The 27,413-nt window shown below is 44.8% G+C and overlaps 1 protein-coding gene across 1 annotated transcript in view; it reads left to right on the forward strand.

Moving 5' to 3' along the window:
* The window catches only part of cacna1db (calcium channel, voltage-dependent, L type, alpha 1D subunit, b), a 681,678-nt gene that overhangs the window by 639,262 nt on the left and 15,003 nt on the right, over window positions 1-27,413 (forward strand). Inside the window, exon 44 of the mRNA XM_078543507.1 lies at window positions 23,987-24,136. Within this exon, the coding sequence (XP_078399633.1) occupies window positions 23,987-24,136 (150 nt within the window). The remainder of the gene's footprint in view (window positions 1-23,986; window positions 24,137-27,413) is intronic.

A 27,413-nucleotide genomic window follows, 5' to 3' on the forward strand; every position in this document is an offset into this window, starting at 1 on the left:
GGAAAAACCTGCTTGACCTCGTCCTCACCAATCTAGCTGTTGCAGATGCATGTGCCCGTGACAGTATTGGTAAGAGTGACCACTGCACAGTCCTTGTGGAGACAAAGTCCCACCTTCACATTGAGGTTATCCTTCATCATGTTGTGTGGCACCACCAGTGTGCTAAATGGAATGGATTGCTAACAGAAATAGCAACTAAAAACTGGTGAGGCAATAGCGTAGTGGTATTGTCGCTGGACTAGTAATCCAGAGACCCAGGGTAATGCTCTGGGGACCTGGGTTCGAATCCTGTCACAGCAGATGATGGAATTTGAATTCAATATGAAGGATTGTTATAAAAACCCATCCGGTTCACTAATGTTCTTTAGGGAAGAAAACCTGTCGCCCTTTCCTGGCCTGGCCTACATGTGACTCCAGACCCACAGCAATGTGGTTGACTCTTACATGCCCTCTGAAATGGCCTAGCAATCCACTCAGTTGTAACAAATCCACTACAAAGTCACAAAAAGGAATGAAACCTGATCGGACCACCCAGCATCGACCTAAGCCCTGGAAACTACAACAGCAATTTCAGCCCTGTCGACCCTACAAAGTCCTCTTTGCTAACACCTATGGGCTAGTGCCGAAATTGGGAGAGTTGTCTCACAGACTGATGTGGATGCAGCCTGACATAGTCATCCTCACGGAATCATACCTTACAGATAATGTCCCAGACACCACCACCATCACCATCCCTGGGTATGTCCTGTCCCACTAGCAGAGGTGGCTGCACAGTGGTATACAGTTGGGACGGAGTTGCCCTGGGAGTCCTCAACATTGACTCTGGACCTCATGAAGTCCCATGGCATCAGGTCAAACATGGGCAAGGAAACCTCCACGTACCACCCTCCCTCAGCTGATGAATCAGTACCATTCCATGCTGAACACCACTTGGAGGAAGCACTGAGGGTGGCAAGGGCACAGAATGTACTCTGGGTGGGGGACTTCAATATCCACCACCAAGAGTGGTTCAGTAGCACCACTACTGACTGAACTGGTGGAGTTCTAAAGGACATAGCTGCTAGACTGGGTCTGTGGCAGGTGGTGAGGGAAACACTTAAGGGAAAAACATAATTGACCTCATCCTCACCAACCTGCCTGCCGCTAATGCATCTGTACATGACAGTATCGGTAGGAGTGACTGCTGCATAGTCGTTGTGGAGACGAAGTCCCGGCTTCACACTGAGGATCCCCTCCATCGTGTTGTGTGGTGCTACTCCCGTGCTAAATGGGATAGATTTTGAACAGATCTAGCAACTCAAGACTGGGCATCCAAGAGGCACTGTGGGCCATCAGCAGCAGCAGAATTGTACATGAACACAATCTGTAACCTTATGGGCCGGCATATCCCACACTCTGCCATTACTATCAAGCCAGGGGATCACACCTGGTTCAATGAAGAGTGCAGGAGGGCATGCCAGGAGCAGCACCAGGCATACCTAAAAATGAGCTGTCAACCTGGTGAAGCTATAACATAGGACTACCTGCATGCCAAACAGCATATGCAGCAAGTCATAGACAGGGCTAAGCAATCCCACAACCAAAGGATCAGATCTAAGCTCTGCAGTCCTGCCACGTCCACTTGTGAATGATGGTGGACGATTAAACAACTCACAGGAGGAGAGCGCTCCACAAATATCCCCACCCTCAATGATGGAGGAGCCCATCACGTCAGTGCAAAAGATAAGGCTGAAGCATTTGCAACCATCTTCAGCCAGAAGTGTTGGATGGATGATCCATCTTGGCCTCCTCCAGAGATCTCCAGCATCACAGATGCTAGTCTTCAGCCAATTTGATTCACTCTACGTGATATCAAGAAACGGCTGAAGGCACTGGGTACTGCAATAGCAATGGGCCTTGACAACATTCGGGCAATAGTACTAAAGACTCGTGCTCCAGAACTAGCTGTGCCCCTAGCCAAGCTGTTCTGGTACAACTACAACACTGGCATCTATCCAGCAATGTGGAAAATTGCTCAGGCATGTCCTGTCCACAAAAAGCAGGACAAATCCAACCTGGCCAATTATCGCCCCATCAGTTTACTCTCGATCATCAGCAAGTAATGGAAGGTGTCGTTGACAGTGCTATCAAAGGGCACTTGCTTAGAAATAACCTGCTCACTGATGCTCAGTGTGGGTTCCACCAGGGCCACTCAGCTCCTGACCTCATTACAGCCTTGATCCAAACTTGGGCAAAAGAGCTGAACTCAAGAGATGAGGTGAGAGTGACTGTCCTTGGCTTCAAAGCAGTATTTGTCCTAGTGTGGCATCAAGGAGCCCTAGCAAAACTGAAGTCAATGGGAATCGGGGAAAACTCTCCATTGGTTGGAGTCACACCTAGCACAAAGGAAGATGGTTGTGGTTGTTGGAGGTCAATCATCTCATCCTGGGACATTGCTGCAGGAATTCCTCAGGGTAGTGCCCAAGGGCCAACTATATTCAGCTGCTTCATCAATGACCTTTTCTCCATTGTAAAGTCAGAAGTGGGGATGTTCGCTGTTGATTGCATAATGTTCAGCACCATTCGCAACTCCTCAGATACTGAAGCAGTCCATGTCCATATGCAGAAAGACTTGGACAATATCCAGGCTTGGGCTGACAAGTAGCAAGTCACATTCACATCACACAGGTGTCAGGCAATGACCATCTCCAAGAAAAGAGAATCTAACCGTCGCCCCCTGATATTCAATGGCATTAACATCACTGAATCCCCCACTATCAACATCCTGGGGGTTACCATTAACCAGAAACTGAACTGGACCAGCCAATGTGGTTACAAGAGCAGTTCAGAATCTGGGGATTCTGTGGAGAGTAACTCATCACCTGACTCCCCAAAGCCTGTCCACCATCTACAAGGCACAAGTCAGGAATGTGATGGAAAACTCTCCACTTGTTTTGACAAGTGCAGCTCCAACAACACTCAAGACGCTCGACACCATTTGGGACAAAGCAGCCTGCTTGATTGGCACCCCATCTACCACCTTAAACATTCACTCCCTCCAACACCAACGCATAGTGGCAACAGTGTGTACCATCTACAAGATGCACTACAGCAACTCACCAAGGCTGCTTCAGCAGCACCTTCCAAACCCATGACCTCTACCACCTAGAAGGAAATGGACAGCAGATACATGGGAACACCACCAGGTTCCCCTCCAAGCCACTCACCATCCTGACTTGGAAATATATTGCTGTTCCTTTGCTATCGCTCAGTCTGAATCCTGAAACATGCTTCCTAACAGCACTGTGGGTGTACCTACACCACGTGGACTGCAGCAGTTCAAGAATCCCACTCACCGCCACCTTCTCAAGGAAAATTAGGGATAGGCAATAAATGCTAGCCTAGCCAGCAGTGCCCACATCCCGTGAGCGAATAAATAGAAAAAACATTTCTGTAAAATGCTCCAGATATCTGTGCTGCAAAATTCGGCTCAGTAGTGACCATAGTTTCAACACTATGGGTGCCAGTTTAATGTCAAAATGGCATTAGTGCTGCTTCTGTTCACTTCCGGCATGGTTGGTACTGAACATCATTTTGGTAAGGATGTTAACGTGCTGCTGAAATGTGCAGAGCAGATAGATCCTGATTGTTAGAAGAATTCTCCTAACCCCTGGATTACACGCCCCTGACATGTGGCTATATCCGCTGAATTACACGTCCCTGACATGTGGCTGTATCCGCTGGATTACACGTCCCTGACATGCGGCTGTATCTGCTGGATTACATGTCCCTGACATGTAGCTGTATCTGCTGGATTACATGTCCCTGACATGCGGCTGTATCCGCTGGATTACATGTCTCTAACGTGTGGCTGTACCCCCTGGATTGCACATTCCTGATGTGCAGCCTCATCTCCTGGATTACACGTCCCTAAAGTTCAGCTGTATCCCCAGGATTGCACATTCCTGATGTGCGGCTGTATACCTGGACTATACGTCCCTGATGTGTGGTTGTTCAAATCCCCTTTTTAGTTCTTAAGCACTAGAATTACAAGATGAGATGCCAACACCAGGATTTGGTTGAAAACCTGTTCACAATGCTCTTTATTGAGTAAAAATACAATAGGCAAAATTTACTTAGTGTTCAGGTATACTCAGTATGATCCGCTCGGTTGGCTTTCCATTGGTGAAGTGGGTTCCGTGGAGCCAATGACCAACCAAACTCCTCTTCTTGCATCTGTCTTCTTTCTTCCTCCTTTCTTCTCTCTCCTGTTTCTCTCTTGATGGTTTAAAGCTGACAGGTTTTATGCCCTTTGCTGCAGGATTCTTTTCACGTAGGCAGGATTTCGAGTGACCACGGTGATCAAACCAGTTGGTGAACAACTTCGTCCAGTGTGGCCGCAATTCACTGTGATCTAATTAGTGCAGTACTTTAGCAACTTATGCCTTTATATTTAGATAAAATCGATTATTTATTATAATAGGTACAAATATCGATGTTTGATAATGCTAAATGGTTTAGCAATGTCCTTCTGTTTGCCTGTCAAAGTTCCTTCTGCAGTTTGTTGAGGTCAGCTGAATTGTCCCCAGGTTAAAAACTTCATAAATGTATGTAGAAGTCCGTTGAAAACACAATGGCCTCCAACATGATGTCATTTGGCATCTAAAGTACTTTTTGATGCCGGACCTGCCATTTTGGTTAAGAGTCAACCACATTGCCATGGGTCTGAAGTTATATGTAGGCCAGACCAGGTCAGGGCTCCTTCCCTATCCGTGGCCGCTATTACTGAGACTTGCTTTTATTCCAGATTTTTTTTTGACTGATTGATTGTATTTGTTAATTGAATTTTAAATTCCACCAGCTGCCATGGTGGGATTTGAATTTGTGTCCCCTTGAGCATGATTACCAGTCCAGTGACATTACCACAGTGCCACTCTCTCCCCCTATTCAGTAGCAGGAAGGATGTCCCCGCATCACTATATATAGGAATCACCAGAAACTTTCAGGTTAGTTGCTGATTACTTTCTACTGTGTTTAAGTTGTGTAAGTTGTTGGGTGTTTGGAGGGGTTGCTTACAGTTGGTACGATTTGGAGGGAATGGTGCTACACACGGGGAAAGCATTGCTTCTCACTGCAAGGGCTCTGAGTGCACAACTTGCCTAGGGTAGTGGTCCCCCTTGGGCTGCAGTGTGAGAGCAGGAGATGGTGCAGAGACAGAAAATAAGAGGGAAAGCTGCTCAGAAAAGGAGAAGGAAGGCTCTCAGCAGGAGGTCTTACCGACCTACGGTCTTCTGGAAGCACTTCTCCAACCTCCATCTAAGCCAGGAGCAGTGTGTTCAGTGGCTGTGATTCACAAAAGTGGTGCTTACAGAACTCTGGCACCTCTGTTGCCTCAGAGCAGGGTGAGGACGGTGCTACCAGTGGTCATGATGATGGCAGTGGCCCTCAATTTCTTTGCGACTGGATCCTTCCAGACTCGAACAAGCGATGTAGCTAACATTTCACACTTCATCATCCCTTGCTGCAGCAAAGAGGTGACAGAGGTTTTTTATACCAAGGGGATGTCACTGTCTTCAAAGAGGCGCAGGTGGAGCGCACACATGGCTTTTCTAGGACAGTGGCTTCCCCATGGCCTTTTTCATCCTTTGAGGCGAAGATGACCATGTTCTTCATCTGCAGTGTTTGGGAGGGCTCCAGTGGATAAGTAGGAGCCTGCTAAGGCCAATCCATGCCTGGAAGGTTCTGCTGCAAGTAGGACAGGATACCACAGACAATTGAGTTTTGGATTAGTTGCTGGCTCGGGATTTCCTCTGCTTGTGTTTTCTCCCTGCTTCTAATGTGTGCTTGCTTTTGAACGAGGCCGCCCTGTTTTTTCATTTGGTTGCACCAGGTGCAGCGTTCCTGGGTGAGCTTCTCCCAGGACTTGAAGTCGATATCAAAACTCCTAAATGGAACCTTCAGAGTGCCCTTGTAGCACTCCCTTTGACGGCCATGAGAGTGCACCCCAGACTCGAGCTCTCCATTGGGAAGATTCACTTTAGTAAGTGACTGTCAGGCATTCTGACTGTTAGGGGAAAATTAAAAATGCAAAAGAGAATACTGTAAGAATTTACTGAAGAACACTTAAAATCTCCAGGCAGACATGGCTGCCTAGCATATTAAGAGTTGACAGTTACCAGATGAATATTGCACAGCCTTGAGAGTCAGGCTAAAGACACAAGGAGGACATAAAATAGATTATGTGTACTCCCCTCTCACATAGGGAAGGAGCAGATGGTTTTAGTTTAGATATGGGAAGACATACAATGGACAAAGAGGGGACTTTGATGAAACACAAGCAGTCTTGAGTTGTGAGAACCAAGGTCTTTGCGTACGTGTTTTAATTTTGATTGGATAATATAATTATGTATACAGCCTTTAGAATAATTGGTTAGCAAAATCACTAGTTTATGTACTCAATAGGATAGTTTTAACATGGGACTGGTGTGTCGGTTGCCAATTGGATGTATTCAAATGTATTATGATAAGAAGAAGTACAAAAGTAATGAAATGTAATCAATCTTCGAGCTGGGTCATTTTCAGGAATGATTGTGGCTCCCTTGCATATGCTTGAATAAAACCGGTTAAAGGAAGCCTGAGTCTCTCTGGCCACTATGTGATCGGGGATTCTAATTTCTCCTCTTCAACTGGCCTATGTGGTAGTTGCAGGATTGGAGGGAATACCCTCTTCAATGCCTATATGACCAGCCCAACTCAGTTGTGACTGTCTCAATATGGTGCAGAAGCTTTGTGTGCCAATTCGGGTGAGCATCTCAGTGTCTGGTATTTTGTCCTGTCACCTGATCTTCAGAAGCTTCCAAAAGCAGCTCAAGTGAAAGTAATGGATCTTTTTGGCATGAGGGTGGTACACAGTCCAAGTCTTGTATGTGTAGAGCAGAATGGCAGGATTATTGCTCTATAGACTTTCAGTTCAAAGTCTGCCAAAGATACGCTTGCTTTGGCAATTCTTGCATGTGTCATCATTAATATAGACACCTCAAGAGAGTGTGCTGCCGAGATAAGTGAACCTATCCACTGCTGACAGGTTCTGATCATGGACAAAATGTTGGGCTCAAGATGGGGCTTTCCTAGAGCAGACTGGTACATTACTTCAGTTTCCTTCTGATCATAAGGCCGAAGTTGCTGCATGCATTGGAGAACAAGTTCATGCTACATTGCATGTTTAGCTCTGAACCAGCAGCTAGTGCACTGTCACCAGCAAACAGGAAAGCACGACGTTTGTCCTTGGAGACCTTAGTCTTTGCTTGGAGTCATCTCAGATTGAGCAGCTTTCCATCTAGGATAGTGGACTTCCTCATGTTGCAGGGTGCCATTGATTGCACTCACATGGCTTTATGAGCACCACTTCTCAATGGTAAGATTAATTGAAACTCCAAAGGTTACCACTCACTCAGTTAGTGTACAGCCATGCTCAGCACATCAGCAGTCTTGATTCTTTTATTTTGTGCCAGTCTGCTGGTCCAAAAAATCTTTCAACGGCCATGTCAAACCAGATGGTGGCTGCTGAACGATTAGGGCTTTCCACCGTATGCCTGGCTAATAACTCCACTCCACAGCCCAACTACAGTATATGCATTTATATAATGAGACCCATGCCAAAGAGACCCCTATAATGCTTTCTTTCTTTAACGTACCATCACGACATCTACTTGGCCACAATCCTGAAATAAACATCACCACAAAACAACCATTTCATAACAACTTTATTCAACAAAGCACCCAATATTCCTTACAATACTCAACTAATTAATCTTAAGCATTTCTTTAGTGCCTGTCTTGCAGATGCCTTTCCCTGGCCTAGTGCTGCTACTAGGTGCTACATTAATGGCTGCAGCATGACAGGTGGAAGTCTGCTAACTTTTAGTGGGGGAGACTGTAGATCAGGCGTGGGGACCTTTTCCTTATCAAGGGCCACTCATACAGAGACAAAATCAGTTGCAGGCCACACACACTGAAAAACCAGCTTAATTTATTTCTTTCTAAGAGAGAATACAGAAATGTTCAACTCACCCACTGCATTAATGTGATGGCTGAGTTTGCTTTTCCTTAATGAGTAGCACAGCTTCTGTGTCTCAATCACAGCACTGCTGAAATTCAGCTTAACTTTTTGCTTGCTTTCCTTTCACATTCTCTCTCTCTGTCTCTCTCTCTCCCCCCTTTCCCACTTTGTCTGTGTCTCTCTCTCTTCCTCTCTTTTCCCACTCTGTCGCGGGTGTCCTGCTCCCTTTCTCCCCCGCCACAGGTTACTCACAATTCACCACCCCATTAGCAGCAGGCAGCTTCCCATCCCTGCCCTGCACTCCTGCTCCTGGATCTCGAACCTCGCTCTCTTCCCTCAGCCTGGGCCTCAGGTGACTGCGGCCAAGGCTCAGGCATCAGAACATGACAGCGGCTGGCCCAGAGTGCAGCACCCAGCGGGGACGGGGCTGGATTTTGAAATCTCCCCGTGGGCTGGATGAAAAAGTTCAATGGGCCAGATCCAGCCCATGGGCTGGAGGTTCACCACCCCTGTTGTGGATGGTCTTGCAGGACTCCCTTGAGCAGCAATGGGTTCAGAAGGCCTGACTTTGGACTTCACTGCTTCAGCATGGGCAACAACATTCTGGGCTGGTTGAGTGAATGACAACAACAAGGACAATGGCAGAGTGGCTGTGGTGGGATAGTGAATGCTGTCATCCTGAATGTGGACAGCAGATTCGTGCTACATGCAGCCACTGCCACTTCCAGGGACAGTATCCCTGCAATTCTGCTGCCTCCTCCTCCCTTCCTTCTCTTCCTTTCCATCTTCTCCTTCTCTTCTTCATCCTCCTGTTGGAGGACAGATTGCTGGACTGCTGTAAGACCCTGAAAGTCCCTTTGAGCACTGGTATCCACAACCATGTTGGCAGCAGTCTGAGCCTGCATGTCACCAAGCTGCACTTGCATGGCAAAAAAGCTGAGATTTTGTGACCTCAGTCTGAGCTTCCACAACAGCGCTGACATTGGGTGACTTCTGTTTGTGTAGCAATGGAAGCTGCAATATCAACTATCAGGCACTGCATCGTAGTTTGCCAGCACTTCCACACTGGAAAGGCACAAACCCCGGTGCCAAGCTGGTGCTGGACTATTCCATGCTCCTTGACAGTGACCATAAGCTTTCTGGCAGGCCTACCAATACATCAAATATTTCTGTATGCATGTCCATCAGTCCATTTCTCTACACTGTTGCATCAAAGTCCTCACCTGAGTCCTTTACAGCAGAACTTGTATGTGACCTCACCCTCCAGCAATCTCGCACTTCCTTTATCCTCTCTCCTTGAGTTGGCTGCAATCCACTCATGCCCAGTGAGTCACGAAGTATAGATTCTGCCTCTAAGTTACCTTCTGAAGTTTGCACAATGGCAGTAATTAAGCTGGTGGTTGCAAATGTGAGATTGAGTGGTAGCGTATTCATCATGTCTTGACCCTTAAGTGTTTCAGCCTCCCGTCCTACCACCTGGTCAGGCAGCAGTTTTGGGGTATCTGGAAGGAGAAATGCTCAAGGGTACGTTGGGGTGAGGGAAGGCAAGAGGTGCATGCTTACATCCCATCTGTCACTTGAAAGTCAGAAGAGATTGTGGGTTGAGGGGGGAACGGATGTGAGAAGGTGAATTTGCTAGGATCAGACAGTCATCCTTGATGGTTTCAGCCCTACCGCTGACCCAGCCTTAGTCGTGGCCATGCCAATGGTGCCTAGTACCATATCCTCCTTGGAGTTGAGGACATGCAGTTGTGTCTGCCCCCCAGTTGCTAGGTGCTCCGATTGTGGTCACTTTATGTGCGAGCGTGGTGCAGTGTTTGAAGAGCTGGCACTGTGTACAAGCTCTGAGATTTGAGTGTGTGGATTGCATTGGTGCAAAGTGTGCAAGAGTGAGGTGCGGCTATGAATGTGAGATATAAGTTATTTTTGGTGGAGATTGTTGGTAGGGAAGTGAAGAGGGTGTGGTAAATGAAGTTAGTGGTGCAGTTTTTTTTATTCATGGGATGTGGGCCTTGCTGGCTGGGCCAGCATTTATTGTCAATCCCTAATTGCCCTTGAGAAAATGGTGGTGAGCTGCTTTCTTGAACCGCTGCAGTCCATGTGGTGTAGGTACATCCTACAGTGCTGTTAGGAAGGGAGTTCCAGGATTTTGACCCAGTGACAGTGAAGGAACGGCGATATATATCCAAGTCAGGATGGTGAGTGACTGGAGGGGAACTTCCAGGTGGTGGTGTTCCCATCTATCTGCTGGCCTTGTCCTTCTAGGTGATAGTGGTCGTGGGTTTGGAAGGTGCTGTCTAAGGAGCCTTGCTGAATTCATGCAGTGCATCTTGTAGAACGTACACACTGCTGCTGTGTGTTGGTGGTGGAGGGAGTGAATGTTCGTGGATGTGGTGCCAATCAAGCGGGCTGCATTGTCCTGGATGGTGTCCAGCTTCTTGAGTATTGGGAGCTGCACTCATCCAGGCAAGTGGGGAATATTCCATCACACTCCTGACTTGTGCCTTGTAGATGGTGGACAGGCTTTGGGGAGTCAGGAAGTGAGTTGCTCGTTGCACGATTCCTAGCCTAGGTAGGATTTGAAGATGCTCTCACTGACCTTGACCACTTGTGCGAGGTTATTAAACTTAAAAACAAAAATAAAAATACTTGGAAAAACTCAGCAGGTCTGACAGCATCTGTGGCGAGGAATACAGTTAACGTTTTGAGTCCATATGACTCTTCAACAGAACTAAGTAAAAATAGAAGTGAGGTGAAATATAAGCTGGTTTAAGGGGGGGTAGGACAGGTAGAGCTGGTTAGAGGGCCAGTGATAGGTGGAGATAGCCAAAAGATGTCATAGACAAAAGGACAAGGAGGTGTTGAAGGTGGTGATATTATCTAAGGAATGTGCTAATTAAGGGTAGAAAGCAGGACAAGCAAGGTACAGATAGCCCTAGTGGGGGTGGGGTGGGGTGAAGGAATCGAAATAGGCTAAAAGGTAGAGATAAAACAATGGATGGAAATACATTTAAAAATAATGGAAATAGGTGGGAAAAGAAAAATCTATATAAATTATTGAAAAAAAAGGGGGGGGGGATCGGAAAGGGGTTGGGGATGGAGGAGAGAGTTCATGATCTAAAATTGTTGAACTCAATATTCAGTCCGGAAGGCTGTAAAGTGCCTAGTCGGAAGATGAGGTGCTGTTCCTCCAGTTTGCGTTGAGCTTCACTGGAACAATGCAGCAGGCCAAGGACGGACATGTGGGCATGAGAGCAGGGTGGAGTGTTGAAATGGCAAGCGACAGGGAGGTCTGGGTAATGCTTGCGGACAGACCGAAGGTGTTCTGCAAAACGGTCACCCAGTCTGCGCTTTGGCACTGAATCTCGAGGCTAGACTGCTAGCACCATGCCTACTCCCACTGCTTTCTCAGCATCTTCCTGGAGGGTCTGCTGGCACCTCCTCCTCCAGGGCTTCCATTGCTGCATTGGAGATCTTGGTGCACACTCTCTGGCCATTTCTCAAGCTTCTCCCTTGCCTCCAACTTCTCTTTCCAGTCCCTGCTGCAGCCTGTATGCACTTCATCTTTAAAAGGTGCAATTTGGCCTTAAATAGTACAGGCTAGCTTTAAGTGGTACCAGCTTCACAAAAACATGAGCCCCCTGCTGACTCATGCAGCCACTAACAGCATATTCAGTGCTGGGCTGTATGCTATAATGATTATAATCAGTAAGCAGCATGGTTTATGTGCTGCCTGCATTAGTTTGACATTGTCACGACTCACTGGGAATAGCGCGCTGTAATATCAAGCCCCACTGTTCCCCGAGCCACGACAAATGTGAAAAGTTTGACCAAACACCAGATTTCCCCAATTCTATTGAACAGTTTAATTTAGGTTAACAGAATATGAGCACCAGGTTTGTAAACTTAATAAGCAAATAACTGTTTATTGAACAAACTATCGTTAACCAGTGGCAAAAGAAAGAAATACGAACTGTTAATTTATAACTCTATAACCTAAACTCTACCCCTTCTTAAATCCCTATACACACACACATACAAGACACATAAGACACACAAAAACATGGATTTTAAGGGTAGGATAAAACAGTTCAATAGCGCCAATTTTGGAGTACAGGATTTGATGGGTTGATTTTGATCGATGTCTTCCAAATTCCTTTCAGTTATTTTTGATGACACGAAGTGACCTTCCAGCACTTTCAGTCTTTAGTTCACTGGTTGAGCACTTGCCTTTCAATGTCTCTAACAATGATTTTCCCCTTAGCGTCTAGACAAGGGTTTTCAGAGAAAGAGCAGGTTATAGAGATATGAGGAGGGAAAAAGCCAGCTTTTACACACAGGAGAGAGAGGTTTTAGGTCTTGTTCCTTTCAGGCTAGGAGCTATTCTTCTGCACTGCTCTCACACAAAACCTGGTCACCTGGTCAGGAGCTAATTAAAACGTTGTTGCCAGGCAGCTCTCTTGGTCCAGGACTCCTTTCCAGCACCATCCTGTCTTTCATGACACACTCTGTTCCAGGACAGCAACATTGTATACATCTCTCATCCTATTCCAGTGGACATGTCTTTCAAACTGCAGCCATTGTAATTCTAATCCACAGTCCAACAGAAAATAATAAGATATGTTCTTTACAACAGTCCAACGGAAATAAAAAGATATGTTCCTTACAACATATGCGGGTTAATCACATATTCTTGTGTGCGATTTCAGGGGTTATCCAATTCAATCTCCGTACAACCAATAATAGCACTACACCAAAATATACCATTATGTAAATTGTATTGGTAAAATATTAAGAAACAAATTTCCGTCAGTTTGCTCCAGTGCAAATGCTATTTTGCATTTCTCGATGCCTCATTTACACTGGTTATTTTCAAAGAATTAGTTGTTCTCATTATTCCAAAGTGCCTTTCTATAATATCACCTTGAAAAGTAGATTTAATTATACTTTTTCCATGGAAGGGGTGGAGTGATAGTCCCTTTCATTTGATGTCTACTTGTATATTAGCTCCAGAATAACATATTCAGAATGCAAATCTTTCTGATATAGACAATGGGCCGAACCTTCCATGGAGTGGCGATCACCGTCGGATTGCCGCTCTGCTCCTATTTATTTACCCTACACTGGAGTTTCACATTTCTCACCCAGACTTCCAACCCAGGCCTCCTGAGAAATGTGCAGTGTACCAGTTCAGAAGTCCTTCCCTCGGAGCTTTATGGGAAACAAAGCCATGCCTCCTTTTTACAGCACTAGCTGCCGTATTCCAGTAAGTTTAAATGTCCCTGCCACTTTGACAAGCTAGGGGGAGAAGGGTAAGGTACGTAAAGTGAGTGGGTGAGGGAGTGGGATGAGTTGGTGGGGAGGGAGTTCCAGTGGGTCGGGGGTAGAGGGTGTATTCAGGAGGGCGTAGTTGGGGTGTGAGGGTGTGGAGGGGTAGTCAGGGATGGGGATGTGGTCGAGGAATGGGGGTTGGGGCGGTGAGGGTGGAGGAAGTCGAGGGGTAGCGGGTAGTCAGGGGGTCAGGAGGGTAGTTGGGTGGGGAAAATAGTGGGGTGGGGGTGGACTGGGTTTGGGGGGTGGGGGTGGTTGGGCCGTGGGTCAGGGGTAGGAGGTAGTTGTGGGGTCAGGAGGGTATTCAGCCTGTGGGGGGAGGGTTGGGGGGTCGGGCAGTTGGGAGGCCGAGAGGGTATTCTGGGATAGGAGGAGTAGTGGAGGGGTTGGGAGGATAGTTGGGGGGTAGGAGGGGTAGTCGGAGGGTGGGAGGTAGTCGGATGTTTGGCGTGGGGTAGTCGGATCATCCAGTGAGGGCAGTGGGAGGTGAGTACTATAGTTACCCAGGAGTTGGAACTGGTTTTAATCCTTCTAACTTTTCCTGGGTAACAATTCTGCTAAGTAACTTGTAACCATCCAAAGCGTCCAAATTAAATCAGAATTTCAGAGGGTTCCAGGCGCAGGGGAATTGTCCAGCGGAAGTTGAAATTTCCCAGGCAATTTCCCTGTAGTCAGTGCGTGGGACTTCCAAGGGGTCCTCCAGGGTACCTTCAGGATGCAACCATCCGGTGAATGGAAGAACTGGGCCAATATAGCATTTGCAAGTGGTTAACATCTCCTGCCCTGATTGAAGCAAATAGTAAAAAAGATTGGGATATTGTCAAAAACAATAACTTGTGCTTATCTAATATCTGTAATCCCTTAAAGCAAAATTTTCCGGGACACTAGCATGGCTCCAAGGAGCCTTAGCAAAAGTGAAGCTATTGGTGGTCAAAGTGAAAATCTTCCAATGTCTATAGTCAGTTCCAACACAATGGAAGACTGTTGTGGTTGTCGTAGGTCATAAAACAGGACATCACTACAGGAGTTTGCTATGATACTTGACCGGACTCCAAGTTCTTCATAAGGTCCACTTAGGGATCAATAATGTTTTATTTAAAGTAGACAGAGTTTGAGATTCAAGATGCTTGGTCAGTGAATAAAGCCGTAAGATTCCAAGCATTTGGAACAAGCAAAAATTAATTTTAATATACAAGGTCAGAAAAATAAAACAATTTACAATATCTATCTTATACTCTAACATTCAGGGTTAATATGGGGTACAGGTGAATTAACAAGCAAACTGTGGTCAAACACATCACACTAAATAGAAAATGCAACAATGACAGAGTCCATGGATTTCTCAACAAAGTACCCAGATGTCAGCAAACACTGTGAGTCAACTAATTTCACTGAAACTCTGCCTCTCTCACGAAGGATTCCAGTCTTCACATTTGAAGATCTAACCTGGTAAGTCTCTCCAAATGTCACTCCAACCAGGACGGCAACAACGACAGCCCACCTCACAGGGTTTCAATCTCTACTCCAGAGAGTCCGCTCCCCTGGAATTCCCAAGTTTGCACCCAAGCACCAACTCACAAGCACAATTTCAGCTCTTCAGCCACGCTGAGCAGAACATCACTGCTCCAAAGGGGTACCTTTGCCCCAACGGCCCACAGCACGGAGTCACCAACCTTTGGCTGCCTTTTTGGATCTTCAGGGCGTATCCTGAGCCTTCTTCAAATACCAGGGCTCCCCCCGAGTCCACTTTGATTACCAGGGCATCCCCTTTAGCCCTCTTCAATTACTGGGACTTCCCTTGTGCCCTCTTTGAATACCAGGGGTTCCCCTGAGCCCTTTTCACTTAAAGTCCACTAACCATAGCCCTTTTCCTACTTTTTAACTTAACTGGAACCTCTTCCTGTCCATGTCCCCTGTCTTGGACTCTTCTTTTGGGACCTCTTCCTGTCCCCTCTCCCTTTTGGACCTCTCCCTGTCCCTTTCTTGGGGCACTTACCTTCAATGGCACCCCGCTCCAGGTCACGACCTGGGTTTTCAAACCATTTTCCTTTATGCACAGGCACACTAGGCTCAAAGAACATAAAAATGCAGAACTATGCAAGCGCAGCCTATTCCCGGTCTGCACATGCGCAGAAACTCCAGGGTCTGTTGGGCCTTGGAGTTCCCGACCTCTGTTCCCACCTCCAAGGTAAGTTGACTTTCATAACAAGTTTCTCAAGGAACTGTCCGTAATTAGTAATCTTACCTCTATCATAGTTGGGAAGGCCAAGGTTGAGCTCCATTCACAATCCCTGTGATAATGGGGCAGTCCATACCACCTACAACAGTTTGGGGTGACAACTGGAATGTAAGATGCATACTACAGTAGATAACTTCCAGCTAATGACCATCTTGAACAAGCGAAAGCTCATCCCCTTGACCTCTATGGCACCACCTTCACTGAATTCCCATCATCAACATCCTGGAGAGGTGCCCATTGATCACAAGCAGGATTGAATCAGCCATATCTAAACAGTGGCTACAGCACGAGGAGAGACACTGGATATTCTGTAATGAGCGACTCATCCATCGATCTTTCAAAAGCCCTCCACCAGCTACAAGTCAGGAGTATGTTGCAATGCTCACCATTCATTTCGATGAATACAGCTGCAACAACACCAAAGAAGCAAGCAACCACCTAAAATACAGCAGTCTGCTTGATTGGTGCACCAACCAATGGATTTACTCCACCACTGGTGCACTGTGGTTGCAGTATGTACAATCTACAGGACACACTGCAACTCACCAAGGTGACTTTGAAAACATCTCCCAACCTTGTGAACTGTGGAGGAGGTCTTTTGGCTCAGCAGATAGCACCCCTGCCTCTGAGCCAGGTGCTCCGGGTTCAAGTCCCACTCTATGGGCAGAATTCTCCCCCCGTTGGGGGGGTAGTTGATTGGCTGGCGCGGGCGGGCGCACTTCCAATTGGCGCCCCCGATCACAGGCGCGGCGCTGTTTTATGTGGGTGAGCCTTAGCATGACGTCTGCAGGGAAGCTCTATGCACTCCCTGTGCGGGCAGGGGCGAATCCCTAAAATCGAGAGTGCGCTCTTTCGCGCATGCGCAAGAAAGAGCGCACTCATCTCCCTGAGGCTAAGTGCTGCCTCAGGGAGATCGCCTCTACTTTCAACAATATTAGAAATAGAGGGAAAAAAAATTCCTTACATGTCCCCTCGTGTGACAATGTCACATGAGTTGGGACATGTTCATAATTTCCATAACAACTTTATTAAAATTTTTAAAACCCTACATGAAACCTCATCCTGCCGGTGGTTGAGGTTTCATGTTTTTTCTAGTTGCCGCTGGGGCTCCTGGCCTGCCCGCCAACCTTAAGGTTGGACGAGCAGGTCCTTTAATTGCTTAATTGGTCCTGTCAATGACCTCAAGTGGCCATTGAGAGGTCGGCAGGCACGCAGCTGATTTTGCTGCGCCCCCACCTTCCTGAAAATTTAAATGGGGCGGGATGATGTCGGGAGTTCCGCCCAATGTCATCCCGCGTCATTTTATGCGTTGGTGAGCGGGCCCCGCCCCCTTCTCGCCGACGGTAAAATCCTGCCCTATGGCTTGTTGGCTGTGGAAGGAGCATTCATGATGTGGTTCAACAGATTGATAATCAGCCTGTTTATCCTTCCACCGCTTCCCCACTATTCCCCAAAGGGAAAAAAGTGTGTGAGAAAATATAAAACAAACAAACAAATCTTATGAAATACAGAATTCCCTCCTGACTGAATATATGTGCTCATCCTTTCATAATTGCTGTATCAGAATCCTGGTATTCCCTACAATGTGAGCGTACCATCACCGTAAGGACTGCTGCAGTTTAAAAAGGAAGATCCACTTCTTCCTCAGGCAACTGGGAACAGCCAATTAATGCAACCTTACAACCATCTCCTTCATCCCAAGAACAAATGAAAAAAAATCTTTGCAAGGGAGCCACTGGCCGTTTCTTTTTGAGCCCATTGGCCTTAATTTTGCTTGGGCTTCTTGCTGCCGTACTCAGTTGAACACTGGCTAGATGCGAAGAACAGCTACATCCAATGTACCCTCTGTTTTCTTTGTAGTGGGCAACCGATTTGTTTGAGGGCGTGGGCTCTTTAAATATTTTTGGACGGCTACACAAAGGGGTTGGCTTGTGCCCAGCCTGTGCAGGAATCTTTGGGTTGCTACACAGCCCTGAAGCTTAGTAGGAATTATATTCTCATCTGTCCCCCAGCATTCAGCTCTTGTGTTCAAGTCTGGGTTAAGACTGTGATGAAACCTGGAGCTAAGTGGTTCTAGTGGACCACAAACTGAACATTGATGAGCAGGTTATTGATCAATAAGTATCACTTGATTGGCACTCTTAATGACTTTCTCCGTCACTTCACTAATAACAGGGAGAAAGACTGATGTGGCAGTGTTAGTCGATTAGATTTATCTTAACATTTTTGGAGAGAATGTACCTGGGTAGCTTCCACATTATCGGACAGATGTTAGTGCCATAGCTGTACTGTACTGGGATTAACTGTAGCATGCTACTCTTTGGTACTGCAGTTGTGATGTTGTCAGGACGCATAGCCTTAGCTGTATCCCATGCACCCAGCCACTTCTTAATGTCCTGTCAAGTGAACCGAATTCATTGGCCATCGATGTCAGTGCTGGTAGGGAATTTGGGAGGTGGCTGAGTAGAATTATACAACTTAACACATTTAGCTGAAGATGTTTGCAAATACAAAGCCTCACTCTTGTGCTAATGCGGTGAGCACCACCATGATCAAGGATAAAGACATTCATGAAATCTTCCGTAACTTGCCTGGTTGTCCGCCCCCATTCTTGACTAGATGCGGTAGGGCTACAGAACCTGCTGTTTTTGTATTACAATGCAGGTAGCTGCTCCACTAGATTGATGTAGTGTTCTAAAGTAGCCTGTGCTGCACCTGAAATGCTCTCCTACACTTCCAATTAAGTAAGGATGTTCTTCTGGCTCAGTCCCTGAGGCTACAGATTGTGATGCTGTGCAATTGATGCTGCTGATGACTCACAGAATCTTACGGAAGCCCAATTTTGGGCTGTGAGACCTGCCTTTAGTCTGTCCCCATTTTTATATGACAATAGTCTTAAGAGAAATTGCTGGAAGGTTTGATATATTTTGATTCTATGTCCTTAAATCATATTGGAAGACAATTATATTGATAAATAAGGCCTGTCTTCAAAAATAAGGTCACAGAATAGCAATAAAAGGACTAAAATTACAAAATATTGGGCAACGAGAGTTAAGATTCAAGATCATACTCTCACCAGAAATTGCTGTCATTAATTGCTTACACCAATAGAAATTGTGCTGTCTGTAGCAGCAATTTTCTGAGTTGCTGAACTCATGTATCACCCATTGAAAGCCACTTTAAAATGATTGCTCGGCTGTTCAGCAGATGCAGTATTTTCTTGCCATACAGCATAATGATCATTTGCCATGCAATTAAATCTGTAATTAAAATGTAAATCTATAATTAAATACAATTAAACCTGTAGATATTTGAAGAGGAGTTAGCAATATTGCTGCCCTCACACACCACATGTACAGTGTGCTAATCTTACCCGTTTGAAATAACCTTGGCTGGCGTCTAATCTGATAGCAGTAATGGCAATTAGTTTTGCTGGAAAACAGGTTAGTTCTTTGGGGATGCTTTCAGTGTTGTCATGCGATTTATTTTAAAGTTGTTCTCCACGGTGGTAGCTTCCTGCAAATCAACTATGTTCTTTGAATTTAAATCTAGATTTAGATTTTACCTCCTGTCAGGTTAGCTGTTACTTTTGTGGAGAGTGTGCTTTTGTTCCATACACAACAGTCCCCTTCCTCAGTTTCAGCAACATTAACTGAATCATTAATTCATCAAATCCGTGGTGTCATTTCTGCCAGTTTTGCAGTACAAACCCTTTGCTTGCAATCTCAACTGAGGATGCAGCTGTTTAAAATGCCATTAGAGCAGTAGCTCTGTTGAAGAGCTTTGAGGAAATTGCATGAAATACACATCAGCTAAAATATTTGGGTTAATGGCCAGTTGAGCTTCTGCCAGTTTGAAACTTACATTGGTAATTTTGGTTTTGTATGTCCACTGCAATTTCCAAGCTTGTAATACTGCCAATTGAAGATTTATAGCCTGTGTTAAATAGTCACATCAGTTGGCTTAAAATGAGTTCATGATTTGTACTAGTCCTGGCAGCTTTATGTATTGTAATTACTAGGTAATTTCAACTATGAATATAGATTCTTGAGTATCAGCAATTACAGCCTAGCATTTGGTAGCCATTAATTAAGTTTCATTAAAGGTCAGGTTTGCACTTAAAATCTCAACAGGTAGTATTACTTTGTTCATCTAGAGGATCAATTTTCTACACTACTAAATACAATTTTTATCATGATTTTGAAAAGCTTTGTTATTCTCAACTCAGAAATTAGAAATGGATTTGCAGTAGTCATGCCTCAGTGAACAAGTATTTGACAAACCATCATTTTGACACATATCAGTTGGCTCAGTTGATAGTACAACACTTCACTTGAGAGTGAAGAGGTTATGGGTTCAAGCCCAATCGTTATTGAAAATGCTGTCTTTCAAATAAAACATTAAACTGAGGTCCCTATCAACATTTTCACATGGGCATAAAAAGATCGCATGGCACTATTTGAAGATCGACATACAATCAGTTTCACAAATTATGTAGTTGTATGTAAACTTATAAAAGTAAGTAAAAAAGTTTTTTCGTTTCTGACCAGAGCAGATTATATTACTTTTAGGTGAAGGAAAATGTTGATGCTTCATAAGCAAATATCATGAGAAACTATCCCTCTGCGCTTGTCACTCACTTTGGCTGAGATATTGGAAAGCTGTCAGTCCTGTGAACTATAGCCCAGTGAGAAACAATACTTTGAAAGGCAGGAAGGAGAAAATATTGGGAAAATGAGGAAAAAAAAACAATATGGAGAATATTAGTCAGAAATCTACATCCTACCACTCCATGGTGGATACTGCTGCAGCACCGATACACTGCAGTAAATGTAAGAGCATAAGAAATAGAAGCAACAGTAACCCATCTGGCCCTTTGAACCTGCTCTGGCATTCATAAGACCATGGCTAATCTTCAATCTTAACTCCACCTTCCCGCCCTACCCCTCAATTACCTTACTATCCAAAAATCTACCAATCTCTGTCTTGAATAAACACAACAGCTAAGTATCCACAGCTGTATTGGGTAGAGAATTTTAAACATTCACAATGCTTTGAGTCAAGAAATTTCTCCTCATATCAGTCCTAAATGACCAACTCTTATTACAAGGCCGTGACCCTTAGTTCTTGACTTAATAGCCTGGGAGAGCATCCTCCTAGCTTCTACTCTTAAAAAATTATATATGTTGCAATGAAATCACCACTCATTCTTCAAAATTCTAGGGAATATAGACCTAATCTACTCATAGGACAATCCCCTCATCCCAGGGATCAGTCTAGCAAGGGTATCTTATTCCTAATAAGTAATTGTCTTTTTTTGGGTTTGAATTTATCATATGTGAAAAAATATTGTATGATTGTCAATTTAACATCACGCTAGTGGCAGCTTTATGTTTTGGACTTGTGCCTTCAAACATGTGGGTTGAGGATGCTCAAGCTCTGTTTAGGCAACCAGAGATAATCATTTGGTAGTATAGAACTTGAGTATTGCTGAAAAAAGAGACATGCTGTTGAAGCTTTGCATCTTGCACTCACCAGGACAGTTCGCAAGAATACTAATAGTAAAGTGAACAACAATTTATACTACATGAGAAGACAGTGCTGATTGGTTGGCAAGTGGGCTCTGATTAGTAGACACAATGCCATAGAGTATGTACCAGGGAACAGTTAACTGATAAGCTTTTGTTCAAATTTAACCAGGTCAGCTGTAATGGGTCAAAGTGTTGCCATGGGGAATGAACCAGGGAATGGCTGTCCCCCAAGTTTTTGTTTAATTGAAAAAGGCACAATGTGTGGACATCTTCTGTCTGTAGTGGACAGGGCCCTGTGTGTGAATATATGTAGCTTCCAGCATGCGTAAGTGAGCCACACTGCGAGCCTGAATAATAATCTTAAATTGGTTTTCAGTGTAATTCTTAGCACAATCAGGATTGTTCAAGTGCTGTCCAATCGCAGAATCACATCTAATGTTGGAAACTGTTTTGAGTCTTACAAGCATGGGGCTGGTTGGGTACGGTCTGTACTTTGCCTGTTGCAAACAACCGAAGGGACATGCTGTTTGATACCATCCACCAGTCGTTGGGATATAGGGCCTGCATACCTGACATCACGCCAGCACTGAAATTCATATACCACATTACTCATTTGTGTGATAGGCAGAGTGTCTTTTTGGCTTGACAGCAGCATCCTGTTATTGGAGGATACCATTTGTGTTGCTACAGCATAGTAACAGCATGAAATGGCTAGCTTCACCTGCTACTCAAATTTTTGAGACACCTTACCCTTCTAGGGTAATCTGAGGTAGACTTGGCACTTTTCAGGACTGAAAGTGGCGGCCTTATCCCCATTCATGCGTTTACACAATATACAGTGAGCAATGATCTGATCAGGGTAGCCATTATTCACCAAGATGGCTTTGATGCTCCCTACTTCAGCATCAAGCTTGCATGGTGAGCAAATGGCCTGGGCCCTATTTACAAGTTGCTGATAAGGCCAATTTTATAGTACATAGATCCATAGGAATCCCAATGCGTACATTGACCAGTGGAGGTTGGCTTGCAGTGGTGGAAATATGCAACGGGCAGGGGTTAGGTGTCATTCCATTGAAGATGCATTTCTTGTGGTAACCGGCAAAGATGTTTTCTGGAGCTGGGCCTAGATCCCATGGCTTGGTTTCTAAAAGCTTGGGGATAGCCATTCCCTGGTTCATTCCCCATGGCAATGTCTTGACCAATCAGAGTCAACCTACCTGGTTTGAATGTGAACAAAAGCTTGTCAATTAACTGTTCCCTGGTGCATTCTCCATGGCAACACTTCTACCAATCAGAGTCCACTTACCAACCAACCAGCACTCTCTTCTCATGCAGTTTAAATTGTTGTTCCCTTTAATATTGATATTCTAGCGAATTGTACTGATGAGTGCAAGACAAAAAGCTTTGACAGCATGTCTCTTTTTTCAGCAAATGAAACCAGAGATGTTCATCCCATAAATGTTCATAAATTACATTTGAAGCATGAAAATAATAGGACAGAATGTTAACCCACTGTATCTTTTAGCATCCCCTACTTTTTAAAATTAATATTAATTGTCTTAGTTACAAAAACTGATGTGTTTTCATTTTATTTGGTTATAAAGCAAAAAGAAGCACTGGTTAGTTCAATTGGTTAGAGTGTGATGCTTGATAACGCCAAAGGCACATGTTCAATCCTCGCATCAGCTGAGGTGGTTTTTGAGGCTTACCTCTTCTACTTGCTCCATTGTGATATCATGGCATCATTGAACCATGATTAGAAACTCTAGGACAACGAGGATGAAGACAGAAAGGAAGCAACAAGGAGGAGGTCGGGGTTGAGTCGGTATTATATAGATTTCTCCACAGCACCATTGCCAGATCTGTTCCATTCTTTGACAATTAGGTGCATTTACTATGGGAAAGGTGACTTGTACTAATGTTTTCAGCTGTTGAGGTGGGTTACCAGCAAATAACAACCTGGCCAAATATTGCCAAATCCTTCACAATGTAACTTAGTATGCCGCATAGTTTAGAATATCAACTCACAGCTAAAATATTTTGAGAGAATATCCTTAGATGCCAGCTGTGATCTTGTTTAATATAACTATAAATTGTTGTTGACGCAATTAGTGATTACATGCTGAACAGATTAACAGAAATAGTAGCAACGGAATGTCATCTGAATGTAATAAATGTATGTATCTATCACCAACATTGATTTTCAGGCAATAATTTTTTTTTGGATTTCATAATTTTACAGTTTAAAAGGTCAGTTTTACTTTTGAAAAAGACAATTTTTGGAACTATAAACACATTGAAATACATTGTATTTCCTAACCTTAATTTCTTTTCCTAACTACTTTCTGGACCAGAACACGATATTATGAACCTAACGTTAGGTATGTCCTTTGATATTGACATTATTGAACGGGTCAAATATGTTTAACATAAATTTACTTTCTTGACAGCAAAATACTGTGGAATCTTGAAATCTAATATATAAACAGAAAATGTTAGAAATACTCAACAGGTCGGGCAGCATCTGTGGAGTGAGGAACAGATTTAATGATTCAGGTCAATGACCTTTCATCAGCACTGATCTGTATTTCCAGCATTCTCTGTTTTTATTGTCATAAAGATTGTTTTGCTTTGTTAGAGTTTAAGTATTAAAGCATTAATTTTTACATATATATACTTAATTAGAAATTGTTTTCCCAGTAGAATTTTATTACAATCGTAAAATGTTTTGATATTTTTAAATTACATTTGTATTTGTGAATTGTATATATGAATAGCAACATTGAAATGCAGAATTAAAATTTTATTAGAAGTTACATTTTAATTTTGTGTCTTGATTTGCTACAGATCAGATTCTGGTGATGGTTTTCTGCCTACTGTTTGTCAAGAGGAACAGAAACCAGATGACTGGTTTGAGGATGAGCATTATTCAGGCGATCAGGAATATTTCAGTGGGGAGGAGTATTATGAAGAGGACAGCATGCAGTCAGTGGATAGGTAAGATACGTGCATAATGACTATATCCACTTTGTAAATCAACTAAGGAAAAAGAAAAGCTCCCTTTCTTATGAAAGGCAATGATAGTTTCACCACATGTGTAAGACCTTTTTAAAAATAATTTTCATGTTAATGGGGCATCAGTTTTCAGTACTTGTTACAGATAGCGATTACAGCAATATTATACCATTGTGTATCATTTGTGAATTTTTCTTTGTTATTGACGCGATGTGGGGGTTCCTGGCTAGGCCAGCATTTATTGCCCATCCCTAATTGTTCTTGAGAAGGTGATGGTGAGCTGCCTTCATGAACTGCTGCAGTCCACGTGGTGTAGGTATACCCACAGTGCTGTTAGGGATTTCCAGGATTTTGACCCAGTGACGGTGAAGAAACAGTGATATATTTCCAAGTCAGGATGGTGAGTGGCTTGGAACTTCCAGGTGGTGGTGTTCCCACGCATCTGCTGCCCTTGTCCTTCTAGATGGTAGTAGTCACGGGTTTGGAAGGTGCTGCCTAAGGAGCCTTGGTGAGTTTCTGCAGTACGTCTTGTAGATGATACACGCTGCTACCGCTGTTCATCGGTGGTGGAGGGAGTGAATGCTTGACAGAGGACTACCAGTTGATCTAGAAGGATAAGGGCAGCAGTTAGCTGGGAACATCACCATCTGGAAGTTCCCCTGCAAGTCTCTCACCATCCTGACTTGGAAATATATCACCGTTCCTTCACTGTCGGTGGGTCAAAATCCTGGAACTCCCTTCCTAACAGCATTGTGGGTGTACCAACACCACATGGATTTCAGTGGTTCAAGAAGGCAACTCACCCACGCCTTCTCAAGGGCACCTAGGGATGGGTAATAAACCTAGCCCAACCAGCAAAGTCCACATCCCGTGAATGAATTTGAAAAAACACCTAAAAAAAACAGACTGCAGCAGAGCGAATGTATAACAAGGGTCATGCTGCAACTTGTAACTTACTGGAGCAAACCGTTGGTGGTCCGGTGCCTAGACTGGTCTGGTGGAGCCCTGCAACATAGTCCACAGAAGGTGTCATACATTGTTGTTGTCTACTGTGCCCTTCACAACCTGGCATTGCAACAGGGAGAGGATCTGGGTGAGGAGGAGCTGGAGGTTTCCTCTAATGAGGAGGATGTCGACAGAGATGAGGGTGAGAAGGTCCTTGAAAGTGGTGATGACAGGGATGGGGCCCTCGCACTTGGGAGGCTCTCACAGCCGCTAGATTTGTTGAGGATGATGATGATATGCAGTGAGAAGACACCATAGATCTTCACAATGCGGCTGTGAATGTTTGACTCCAGTCTGACTTATGGCACTGTTGCTACTGTGCGTCGGTGGTGAAGGGAGTGAACATTTGTGGATGTGGTGCCAATCAAGCAGACTGCTTTGTCTTGGATGGTGTCAAGCTTCTTGAGTGTTGTGGGAGCTGCACTCATCCAGGCATGTGGAGAATATTCCATCACATTCCTGACTTGTGCCTTGTAGATGGTGGACAGGCTTTGGTGAGTCAGGAGGTGAGCTACTGCAGCATCTGACCTGCTCTTGTAGCCACAGTACTTATATGGCTAGTCCAGTTTAGTTTCTGGTCAATGGTAACCCCCAGAATGTTGATAGTGGGGGATTCAGTGATGGTAATGCCAATGAATGTCATGGGGGGATGGTTAGATTCCTCCTTGTTGGGGATGGTCATTGCCTGGCACTTGTGTGGTGTGAATGTGACTTTCCACTTGTCAGTCCAAGCCTGGATATTGTCCAGGTCTTGCTGCATTTGGACATGGACTGCTTCAGTAACTCAGGAGTCGCAAATGGTACCGAACATTGTGCAATCACGAGCGAACATCCCTGCTTCTGACCTTGTGATGGAAGGAAGGTCAATGATGAAGCAGCTGAATATGGTTGAGCCTAGGACACTACCTTGAGGAACTCCTGCAGTGATGTACTGGCACTGAGATTATTGATCTCCAACAGCCACAATCATATTCCTTTGTGCTAGATATGACTCCAACTAGCGGAGAGTTTTCCCCCTGATTCCCATTGACTCCAGTTTCACCAGGGCTCCTCGATGCCACACTTGGTCAAATTCGGCCTTGATGTCAAAGGCAGTTATTCTCACATCACCTCTTGAGTTCAGCTCTTTTGTCCATGTTTGAACCAAGACTGTACTGGTCAGAAGCTGAGTGACCCTGGCAGAACCCAAACTGAGCATCAGTGAGCAAGTTATTGCTAAGCAAGTGCCACTTGATGGCACTGTTGATAACCCCTTCCATCACTTTACTGATGATCGGGAGTAGATTGATGTGGCGGTAATTGGCCGGGTTAGATTTGTCCTGCTTTTTATGTACAGGATATATCTGGGCAATTTTCCACATTGCCAGGTAAATGCCAGTGTTGTAGCTGTACTGGAACAGCTTGTCTAGGGGCACAGCAAGTTCTGGAGCACAAATCTTCAGTACTATTGCCGAAATATTGTCAGGGCCGATAGCCTTTGCAGTGTCCAATGCCTTCAGCTATTTCTTGACGTCATGTGGAGTGAATTGAATTGTCTGAAGACTGGCATCTGTGATGTTGGTGTCCTCTAGAGAAGGCCTAGATGGATCATCCACTTGGCACTTCTGGCTGAAGATTGTTGCAAATGCTTGAGCCTTATCTTTTGCTCTGATGTGCTGGGATCCTCCATCATTGAGGATGGTGATATTTGTGGAGCCTCCTCCTCCCAGTGAGTTGTTTAATTGTCCACCACTATTCACGGCTGGATGTGGCAGGACTTGCAGACCTTAGGTCTGATTCATTGGTTGTGGAATCGTTTAGCTCTGTCTATCACTTGCTGCTTATGCTGTTTAGCACGCAAGTAGTCCTGTGTTGTGACTTCACCAGGTTGACACCTCATTTTTAGGTAATGCTGCTGCTGCTCCTGTCATGCCCTCCTGCACTCTTCATTGAACCAGGGCTAATCCCCTGGTTTGGTGGTAATGGTAAAGTGGGGGATATGCTGAGCCATGAGGTTACAATTGTGTTCGGGTACAATTCTGCAGCAGCTGATAGCCCACAGTGTCTCATGGATGCCCAGTTTTGAGTTGCTAGATCTGTTTGAAACCTATCCCATTTAGCACGGTAGTAGTGCCACACAACACGATGGAGGGCATCCTCTGTGTGAAGACGGGACTTTGTCTCTACAAGGACTATACGGTGGTCACTCCTACTGATACTGTCATGGATAGATGTATCTGCAGCAGGCAGGTTCGTGAGGATGAGGTCAAGTATG

This window comes from Cetorhinus maximus, chromosome 6 (assembly GCF_964194155.1).
Source record: "Cetorhinus maximus chromosome 6, sCetMax3.hap1.1, whole genome shotgun sequence".
NCBI lineage: Eukaryota > Metazoa > Chordata > Chondrichthyes > Lamniformes > Cetorhinidae > Cetorhinus > Cetorhinus maximus.